A 10,606-nucleotide genomic window follows, 5' to 3' on the forward strand; every position below is an offset into this window, starting at 1 on the left:
AAAATAGTGATTGGTAGCTTTGCCTAGGCCAAGGCCCCGCCTTTGAGGTTATGCAGAGTCTAGGCTGGTGGAGCTGTGGCCTGATACATCCTGAGGGGTGGAGTTGATTGGACACCTGACACCCACACCCCAACCCCTAGCAAGGTTTCCAAGAAGGCGGGGATTGAGCTAGGATATTTAGCACACCAACTTTCCCTCACTGTCAGCATCTTCACATCGAAGCATCTGATCTGTGAGGACCATGGTTGTCTACCGCATTCTCGTCTCCAGCGGCAGCTCCTTGTTCGCGGGCTCCAACAACTCTGTGCAGATGTGGCTGATAGGTCAGAAAGGCCAGTCTGCCCTGGGGGTGCTGCTGCGACCCTCCCGGGCCAAGGTGAGCCATGGGAGCTGGGTGGGGTGTGCTACGCCAGGATGGGGAGACCACCAGAGCAGGGCCTGGCTCCCCATCTCAGCAGAGAACACATGCACCCCATGCAGGGAGTGTAGGTGCTGAATCTGAGAATGAATCTGGGAATCTGCCGAGTCTGGGAATGAAGTGCTCCAGAGAAGCTGCTGGCAAGCAGGCAGCTCTCTCTGTTTCTGTTACCTGGCATCCCAGGGATACCAGGGACGCTAGACTCATCTGTACACCTCATTCCTCACAGTTCTCTTGTCTTCAAAGTTAGTGATCTCTGCAGAGGCCACTGTCCTGCTTGCTTGCTCTCTAGGTTTCATGTTGTATTGTCTTTTAATCTGTTGTTTCCAATTCTGTTGGAGAGGCTCTTGGGGTGGAGTGAGTGGTGGGATGGGAAGGGGGTGGAATGGGTGGTGTGATGGGAGGGGGGGGTAAAAGAAGGAGGAAGAAGACCTGAGAATTTGTGGTTTCTGGACCCTCCTCTCTGCTCACATCTACCTGCTGTTCTAATCCAGTCCTGGCCTTTTCCTTTATCCCTCCCACAAACCCCAAATTCTTGTCATCTGTCCAGCCTTTTCCCAGATCCACAGATCCAGATGCCTGTGCCATTAAACCCTTCAGAGGAGCACTGGAAAGGAGCTTTATCCCTATCCCTCCCATGCCTCTCCTCCTATTTCCATCCCTTCTCCTCCCTGTGACTAAGAATGGAGTAAGCTACGTCAGTTTCATCTCCTGTACAATTGGCCTCCTTGTCCTAATATTCTCCTTGGCCTCCAATGTGCCTTGACTTTCCTAACTGGCCTGGTGGCCTCGGTTCCAGAGCCTTCTAAAGCCAGAACAATCATTCCCCAATACACTCCCACCCTTAAAACATTGTGCTACGTAAAACATGTGAATGCTTCCGGTGCCAGAAGCTCAAGCATGTCATCCCACCTACTCAGGAGGCTGAGAGCTGAGGATTAAGGTTCAAAGCCAGCCTAAGCAGCAAAGTGCATGAGTCTCTTAGCTCCAATTAACCACCAGAAAACCAGAAGTGGCCCTGTGGCTCAAGGTGGCAGAGTGTTATTCTTGAGTGGCAAAGCTCAGAGACAGAGTCCAGTCCCAGAGTTGAAGCCCTTCCCCCCCCCCCCAACAAAAAATCGAATGGCTCCTGCTCCAAAGCCCTTGGATTAACCTTAGGGATTCTTGGTCCTGCTGTCTCTCCAGACCTGGTACTCTATAATGTTGTGGTACTCTACAATGTTTTTTTTTATATGAACAAAATGTGTTTATTTTAGTTTGTGTTAAAATAAATAAGTCACTATGTACATGATTTCACAGCTACTATTACTTGTGATGAAAATGAAGGCCAAATCATTGAAAAGAGAGTTCATTTAGAAACAAAGCGACCAGTTGGTTGCTGGTGGCTCATGCCTATAATCTTTACAACTTAGGAGACTGAAATCAAGAGGATCACAGTTCAAGGCCAGCCTAGGTTAAAATTTTATTAGAACCCCTTCCCCCCCCCACACACACCAGTCTAGCTTCAATGGTGTTTACTTGTCATTCCAGCTGTATGGTAAATGTGAGTAGCAAGGTTATAATGTAGATCAACACAGTCAAAAATGAGATCCAATTGCAAAAATAATTCTATAATGTTGTTCCCCTGTCTGCACCTCTAAGATTATCCCTCTCCCTAAGCCCCCAAGGTTGCTACCTGTGCATAAGTCCTGAGGAGGTCTCTCTGCCCTCTGCATGGCTCCACCTGGCAGTCTTTCTCATTTTCTCCTTGCTGTCATCAACCCTAGCCAGGTCTTTCTCTATCTTAAGATCTTTGCTGGGAGAGAAGCCTACTTCAGATGAGAGGGGTCCTTGCTAGCCCTCAGTGTTGGCAGGGACTCAGCAATAACTGGTCAGCACTGTCTCCCAGCACAAGTGTGTGCTGGCTGAGACTCTGTGCCTGGTGCTCAGTCCTTTGCCCAGCACTTGGCAGGGTGGCTATAGGGAGGAAGATGAAGAATGGGATGCACTTGTCCATTTTGTCTCTACCCCTTCAATCTGGGATGAGAGACTTGGTAACTCAAATCTGGTCATGGCGCCTCAGGCTCTATACACACTCCCTTCCTTCTTGTCAAGTTGGCTGTGGAACACCTGGAGCGCACCACCCTTACTGTACTTCACTGTCACCTGCAGGAAGAAGAATTCAAGGTGGATGTGTCAGAGTACCTTGGGCCACTGCTGTTTGTGAAACTGCAAAAATCACACTTTGTCCAGGATGATGCCTGGTTCTGCAACTGGATCTCTGTGAAGGGCCCTGGAGATAGAGGGGCCGAATACAGGTTTCCTTGTTACCGCTGGCTGGAAGGCAGAGGTACCCTGACCCTTCCAGAGGGCACCGGTAAGTAGAGGCTCAGGACACAGGAAACCCCTTCCATACCCAGAAGGTTGCCACATCTGTTCTGGAATGTGGCAGGCAGGAGTCAAAGAGGGAAGATTGTTCCAGTAAGTTTCAAAAATGCAACCATGATCATTGCCTTTCCTACGGCATATCATGTGGAAAAAGCTGCATCTTGTAATTTGCAGAAGAATTTTTAGCCACTGTCTCTGAAGCTGCCTTGACTGTGGAGTCACAAAAGCCAGGGGAGGGGCAAGAAGAGCCTGCAGGCAGGAGGCAGAGCCTTGGGTGGATTCCCACAATGCCCTCCTCCTCCTCCTTTCACCCAGCCTGCACTGTGGTTGAGGACACTCAGGGCCTGTTCAAGAAACACAGAGAAGAAGAGCTGAAAGAGAGAGAGAAGGTGTACAGGTTAGTCCTCCTCCCCTGACTCCAGGTTACCCCACACTGAACTGCTAAACCTTCTGCAGGACCCATGCATCGGTTTGTGTCTTGCCCAGGTGGGGGAACTGGAAGGCTGGCTTAATCCTGAACATGGTTGGGAAATGCTTATCTGACCTCCCTGCTGATGAGCGATTTCTGGAAGACAAGCTAATGGAGTTTGAAACTTCCCTGGTTGTGGGGTGAGAGCAAGGGCAGCGGGCGGGAGGGGAAGGTGACCTGCCTGGTGGAGGTCAGTGGGCTCGTGGACTGAACAGAGCTGTGATGGAAAATGCTTTTTCTTAAAGCACTCACCTCCCCTCAGACAGCCATATCTTACCAGTGTTCTTGCTGCAGACCCCTGAACCATCTTCTCTCCCTTACTCTCTGAACAAATGCACCAGCAGTCTTGGAAGAGAGCCTGAAACCAAGGTCTGCTGCTGACACCCCTGGTATACACAGAGGCTGCTGAAACCTTGAAACTCCTCAGTCGAAATAACATTGCTCACACACTTGGCCTCCATCTCACGCTGATGTCTTCTGCCCCACCCCCTCCCCCATTGCCCTCTTTCTGTGTAATAATTAAAGAGTTCTAGTAGTATGGCCAGGTGCCATATCCTGTTCAGCAACCCTAAAGGAGACTTGGTTGTTTTTTCCAGGCTTCACTCCCTAAAAAAGCCTGTTGAGTTTGCTTTCTGGTCTTGCTATTCCAATAACCTCATGACTCAATTTCCTTACAGGCCGGACCATTACTGATGCCTGTGGCTGTGATGTTGGGGGGGGGTCTAAGAATAACAGTCCAATGTACCCCATTCTCCCTGCAGGCTGGCAAGCTTTGTTGTGAAACTACCCATAAATGCTTTGACTCACTGGACTCATCCTGATGACTTTGACTGTGTCTTTAAGAGTAGCTATGGCAAGCTGGCTGGTCAGTTTCCTTGCTCCAATACTTCCCATATTCCCCGAATCCATCTTGAATTAGGAAACTTCAAAGATCTGGGTATGGAGAGCAGAGGCTTGGGTGACTCTGTCAGGACGGGCTCACGTGGGGATGGTTTGGTAGGGATTACAAGGACCAGGAGCTAGGATGCCTTAGCACAGTCAATTGCCATCCTCAGAACGGGTTCGAGATTCCTGGAAGGAGGATGCATTCTTTGGGTACCAGTTTCTCAATGGCGCCAACCCCATGCTGCTGAGGCGCTGTGTCAGTTTTCCTGCTCGCCTGGTGTTCCCTCCTGGGATGGAGGAACTGCAGGCCCAGCTGGAGAAGGAGCTCAAGGTATGAACATGGGGGTTCTGGGAAAAATCTAGAGCATTGTAGGGTTGAGCAGACTTGGGTTTGTATTCTGCTGTTGTAAGTTCTGTGATCGTAGGCAAGATAGCTAAGCTCTCTGATCATCTATTTCCTCTTCTCTGAAATTAAGCCTAATTCAGATGGATATGGCTTCAGGATGAGGTGACACTAATCTCACAATCCACAGCACCATGTAAGGAGGTGGTGGAGACAAGCTAGCCATTTTCTCTCTTGTAATCATTTGGGGAGTCAGGGTGGGAAGGAGACGCCTGATGCTGACAGTAGCCCTTGCCCTCTCTCTTGTCCAGGGAGGGACACTGTTTGTAGCTGACTTCTCCCTGCTGGATGGGATCAAGGCCAATGTCATCCATTTTAGGCAGCAGTTCCTGGCTGCCCCTCTGGTCCTGCTGAAACTGCAGCCTGATGGGCAACTCTTACCCATGGCCATCCAGGTGAGAGGCCCCCGGAGTTCTGTTCTACCATGGTTGGTCTTCTCAGTCAGCCTGCCCCATCCAAGTTCAGTGAGCACTCTCACTCCAGCACAGGTGAGGTGCTAAGGCACTGGAGGAGGCATTTGCGGGGGGCGGGGGGGAGGATAGGTGCAAAGTGTGATTCTTAGGGGTTTGCAGTCTCCCTGGAGAGAAAGACTATGTGATCTAATCTGTGTTAGTGTTACACATCTGTCCATCTATTTTTCTATCTGTCTGTGTATCTATCATCTATCTGTCTGTCTGTCTATCTATCTTTCCATCTGTCTGTTATATATTTGTCTGTCTGTCTGTTTTTGTGCTGCATATAGTTCTGAAGGCAGGTATTGTGGGAGGGGCCCTTACAAGACCCGAGGGTCAAGATGGATTTGGCTAAGCGACTTAGGTGAAGTTGTAAGAGTGCCTGTGAATAATTGGACAGAGTGTGGAGGAATAATGTGAGGTGAGTTGGCCTGGCCTTAGGCAAGGTAAGGGGTAGAAGCATGGGGAGGTGGGAAAGGCTGCCGGAAATGCCATTGTAGATAGCAGTTGCATTTAGGATGGATTGAAGTTCTGTCTGAAGAAACTAGGGTCTTGTGCTATGGCTGTGGGAGGAGATAGCATCCCCCATTAGTGACTTACCATAAGTATGGAGAAGATGCACAGAAGAACAGAGGGAAATTTAAGCAGCCTGGATTCAAAGAGAGGAAAAAGGCAAGTTTGGGGACAATACTTCACAAATTGAACAAGCAGGATATAAATGTGCTTTTGTCCTGCCAATTTTCAGGTATAGGGAGGCGTTCAATTCTTTTCATAAGCTTTAGATCACTAGAGACTTCCAGTTCTTTATGCAGAAATCAGATTGAAGCTTGGGGAAAGCCTGAGATTTCTTCACAGGAGTGTGGGATGAAGGAGGCAAGTCCCCCCCCCGCCATACTGAGGGTACTGAAAGGGGAAGCCGAGGCTGGTGGAGGTGGTGGAGGCTCACTTCCTGCAGAGGCTGAAGGCACTCAGGTCTGCACTGTGCAGCACACCACAGTGAATGGCGGGAGACCATGGGGAGAAATGGCAGCTGGCCTGGGCAGCTGCAGTGAAAAGGAGCCAGGCAACTTTGGAGGAGCAAAGGAGAGGGGACAGGTGCAGGAGAGGGCAATGGCTGGGCCTCTGGCACTCAGCCCTCCTCCAGCTTCTTCCTCTCCACTCTTATCCTTGCTCTAGCTTGAACTGCCAAAAATCGGATCCACCCCACCCCCAATTTTCCTGCCCACGGATCCCCCCGTCGTGTGGCTCCTGGCCAAATGCTGGGTGCGCAGCTGTGACTTTCAGCTTCATGAGCTGCAGTCCCATCTTCTGAGGGGTCACTTGATGGCCGAGGTCTTTGCTGTGGCCACCATGAGGTGTCTTCCGACGATACATCCCATCTACAAGGTACCAGCTTATTCCCAGTCTTCTGTCAGCCTCTCTCCTCTCATCCTCACACAGCCCTGCTGGGCATTCTCTCACGAGAGTTGGTGTAGGAATAGCCCATCAGTGGAAGGCAAGAGAGCAGGGTAGTGTGAGGTGGACTGACCTGCAGTTTCCATGGGTGATGTGACTTCCCATTGGGATGAAAGTGATTCCAAGGGAAACGAGTCAAAACTCTTATTCCTTTCATTTATAAAACACAGATATTCATACAACGCATAAAGATACAGGGAAATGAAGCAGATCCAACAGTTTCATGAAAATAACACAGAACATTCTTTCCTATAGTCTTTGAAAAAGTTCAGAGTAATTAATAGTACCTGTTAAAGGGGCTCCGGCCAAGAAGAGCATCTGGGTTGATTGGAGTCTGTCTATTGAGCTATCTATCTATCTATCTATCTATCTATCTATCTATCTATCTATCTATCTAGGCCCATGCCTGCAATAATAGCTACTCAGGAGGTTAAGATGTGAGGATTGCAGTTCAAAGCCAACCCAGGCAGGAAAATCCCTGAGACTCTTTTCTTTTAATTAATTAACAATTGTTATTAAAAAGATGATGTACAGGGGCTGGGAAGGTGGCTCAGTGGTAGAGCTCTTGCCTTGCATGCCTGAGACCCTGGGTTCAATTCCTCAGCACCACATAAGCAAAAAGAAAAAAGCTGGAAGTAGCGCTGTAGCACTAGCCTTGAGCTGAAGAGCTGAGGGACAGCGCCCAGGCCCAGAGTTCAGGCCCCATGACCAGACCTCCCCCCCAAAAAAAAGTGATGTACAAGGGGTTATAGTAACATAAGTCAGGTAATAAGTACATTTCTTTTTGGACAAGTGACTCCTTCCTTTGTTCTCTCCTGTTTTTCCCTTCAATTCCCACCCACAAGTCTGGGAGACTCTTATCCAATTAGCCACCAAAAAAAGAAGAAAAAGCCAGAAGTGGAGCTGTGCCTCAACTGTAGAGCACTACCCTTGAGCAAAACAAAAACAAAACAAAAAACATCTCAGAGACAATATCCAAGCCCTGGGTTCAAGCCCCAGGACCTTAGATGCCTTCCCAGACAAGGCCAATATTCTAGATGCTAGTACTACATCTGTATCAGGCAAGAACGCGATCTCTTGAAATATCACCTCTAGTAAGGTTAAGACAGCAAAAAGCTGTTGATATTGAACATGATAAAAAGCCAGACGCAGAGAAGTAGAACAGGGTGATGTGGTGGTGAATTTAGTTGGGAAAGTATCATTTGAGTAATGACCAATAGAACAAGACAAGAAGGAGCCAGCCAATGAGATGATCTAGGGCCAGAATGCTTCAGGCTGGCAGAACAATTAGTGCACAAGCCATGGAGCCAGAATACAGTTGGTCTATGAGAAATACAGAAAGAAGCCCCACTGGGACAGCAGGGAAAACACAATGCTCTGGAATCACATAATGTCACGCCTACTCAATGGGTGAAAATCATTGAGAACGTCTTGAACCAATGTCTTACTATGTAGCCCAAATTGACCTTAGTATTTGATCTTCCTGCCTTACCCTTCCAAATGTTGGCATTACTAGGCATTTGAAAAAATGCCCAGCCCCCAAATATGATACAGAAAAAGATACACACCCATTGGGGAGAAGACCAAGTAGCATTGACATCATGGGAGGAGTAAAGACAAGAAAATTGTCCCATGAAGGTCCTTCGAGAGAGCAGTGATAAGCATAACAATGTACTTTAGTGATAAACTTGGTGTTGTGGTCCCCTGATCCTTAGGTCTGTGTTTTTATTAGAGATCTGTGCTTTTCCTCCTCTCAATCCTGTTTACCAGTGTCCTGCCTCCTGCCTCTTCCACACTTTGCCCTTTCTCTCTAGCTTCTGCATCCTCACCTGCGATACACCATGGAAATCAACCTCCGGGCCAGAAATGCCTTAGTCTCTGAAGGTGGAGTATTTGACCAGGTAAGGGACAGAAAATAGGGATTCCAAGATCACTCTCCCTTCTGGCTTTGATTTCAGGGAAGCCAATTTGCCTGACTCTGCCCCTTTTTGCTCCTTAGTTAGCCAACACAGGTGGGGGCGGCCACATAGACCTACTCAGGAGATCTGGAAACCTGGTGACTTACAGTTCCTTCTGCCCCCCTGATGACCTGAAAGAGCGAGGCCTCCTGGATGTCAAGTCATCCTACTATGCTCAAGATGCACTGCGGCTGTGGGAAGTCATCCACCGGTGAGGGAAGAGGGAACACAGGGCAGGTGGGGGTGGGGAGAAGGAGAAGGCTTAGGAGAACAGAACTGGCCAGTGGGCAAGAGCAGAGGGCTTCAGCTCTCGTGCTCTGGCCCTTGCCTGGCAGGTATGTGGAGGGTATTCTGGATCTCTATTATAAGACGGATGAGGCTGTGAGAGAGGACCATGAGCTGCAGCACTGGTGTCGAGAGATCACTGAAACTGGCCTGCAAGGTGCCCAGGACCGAGGTAGTAGATGACCTTGTCCTGGGTTCTAAAACTCCTCCATGGACCCATTTTACTTTTAGGGAACTTTCCAGAAGCCTTTTCAACCCCTGGGAAAACCCTCAAAGCGTTACTAACTACTAACTACTTACTAACTAACTACTAAGTGCTTCCCATCAGGCTCTCCAGAAGAAGTCCTAACCTGTAGCATTTGCCCATTGCCACGGTGTCAGTATTTCCTCTGTGGTACCAAGGAGATGTAACTAAACACCTGAGCAATTCGCATCCTTGAGTGTGTGAGCCAGCAGCAGCACCCCACTGATGGGGAGCCAGCAGCAGGCCTCTTCCTGCTTCCTGCCCCACCTATTCTCATGTGGTGGTGTCTTTTGCCAGCCCTGTCCTCCTGCCTGTGCCTGCTCTCTGGGCCTGGGGGCTGGGTGGGCATCATAACTGGAGCCCCCTCTTGTAGGGTTTCCCACATCTCTGGAGACTCGGGCCCAGGCTTGCCAGTTTGTCACCATGTGCATCTTCACCTGCACTGGCCAGCACTCTTCTGTCCACCTGGGCCAGGTATGTCCCGGCAGAGACATCTGGGAATTTGGGTTGGAGTCAGGAAAGGGCTGTGAGCAGGTGGGCTAACGGTTCTCATGCTCAGCAGCTCTTGACTCTAAATCCCTACTCTTCTAGCTGGATTGGTTCTCTTGGGTCCCTAATGCCCCCTGCACCATGCGGCTGCCCCCGCCGACCACCAAGGATGCGACCATGGAGACCCTGATGGATACACTGCCCAATCCCTATCTGGCTAGTCTCCAGATGACCATCATTTGGCACCTGGGCAGACCCCAGTGTGTTATGGTGAGAGTCAGAGGTCTGGATTTTGAGGATGGAGGCAAAGGGAAGTGTGCCCCCCTTCCAAAGTGTCTAGGAAGGTAGGTCATGATGTGTCTTGCTCTCTCCACCCCAGGTTCCTCTGGGCCAGCACCGTGAAGAGTACTTTTCAAGCCTGGAGGCGAAGGCTATGTTGAAGAAGTTCAGGGAGGAGCTGGCTGAGCTGGATAAGGAAATTGAAGCACGAAATGAGAGCCTGGACATACCTTACGAATACCTGAGGCCCAGCCTGGTGGAAAACAGTGTGGCCATCTGAGTGCCCCAGCTTGTGCTTGTGTCCACACCCTTCCCCTCCCCCATCCCCACCCCTTCGTGGTTCCAGTCCTCCCTGCCAAGCCCTGCTGGCTTCTCCTGGCTCACCCTCCCCTAAAGAGTGACTGTGACCATGTCTGGGCCCTTGGTGGACATGTGATCTTTCAGCCACATTTCCTAGTATCTGCTTCTCCAGACTCCCTTCTTCCAATCTCTTGCTCACTTTTCTTTTTAGAGAAAATAATAGCCAAATTTAGAATGCCTTTTCAAAAATTCAATCAAGTGATAATGTATACTTCTTACACATTTTACAAGGTCATATTAAATTTTGAACTTAAATTGAGATGAACAATAAAGATTGATACTTTGAATAATTAAAAGAACCGCTTAAAAATTCTACCATGTATTGATATATTATATTTCCTCCTTCTAACTGGATACAATTTAGCACACATCCTTAGGACAAAACCTTCGACCCAAAAATTCCAAAGAATTGTCAACTCTCATGATTTTCATTTCCTGGTTCACTTAGAAAATGACAAGTTAGAGGCTGGGAAGGTGGCTCAGCAGTAGAGTGCTCGCCTAGCATGCATGAAGCCCTGGTTCAATTCCTCAGTACCACATAC

General features: G+C 49.1%; 1 protein-coding gene across 1 annotated transcript; it reads left to right on the plus strand.

Moving 5' to 3' along the window:
• The first annotated feature begins 241 nt into the window (after positions 1-241).
• On the plus strand, positions 242-10,176 carry LOC105983203 (arachidonate 15-lipoxygenase-like). The gene is made up of 14 exons (XM_013013040.1): positions 242-376; positions 2,570-2,774; positions 3,101-3,182; positions 3,272-3,394; positions 4,016-4,119; positions 4,310-4,470; positions 4,794-4,937; positions 6,171-6,380; positions 8,264-8,350; positions 8,449-8,618; positions 8,743-8,864; positions 9,310-9,410; positions 9,528-9,695; positions 9,805-10,176. Exons 1-14 carry the CDS (start codon positions 242-244, stop codon positions 9,982-9,984), a joined length of 1,992 nt encoding a protein of 663 aa, XP_012868494.1. The 3' UTR covers positions 9,985-10,176.
• The last annotated feature ends 430 nt before the right edge of the window (positions 10,177-10,606 follow it).

This window comes from Dipodomys ordii, unplaced genomic scaffold (genome assembly GCF_000151885.1).
Source record: "Dipodomys ordii isolate 6190 unplaced genomic scaffold, Dord_2.0 Scaffold19, whole genome shotgun sequence".
Classification (NCBI taxonomy): domain Eukaryota; kingdom Metazoa; phylum Chordata; class Mammalia; order Rodentia; family Heteromyidae; genus Dipodomys; species Dipodomys ordii.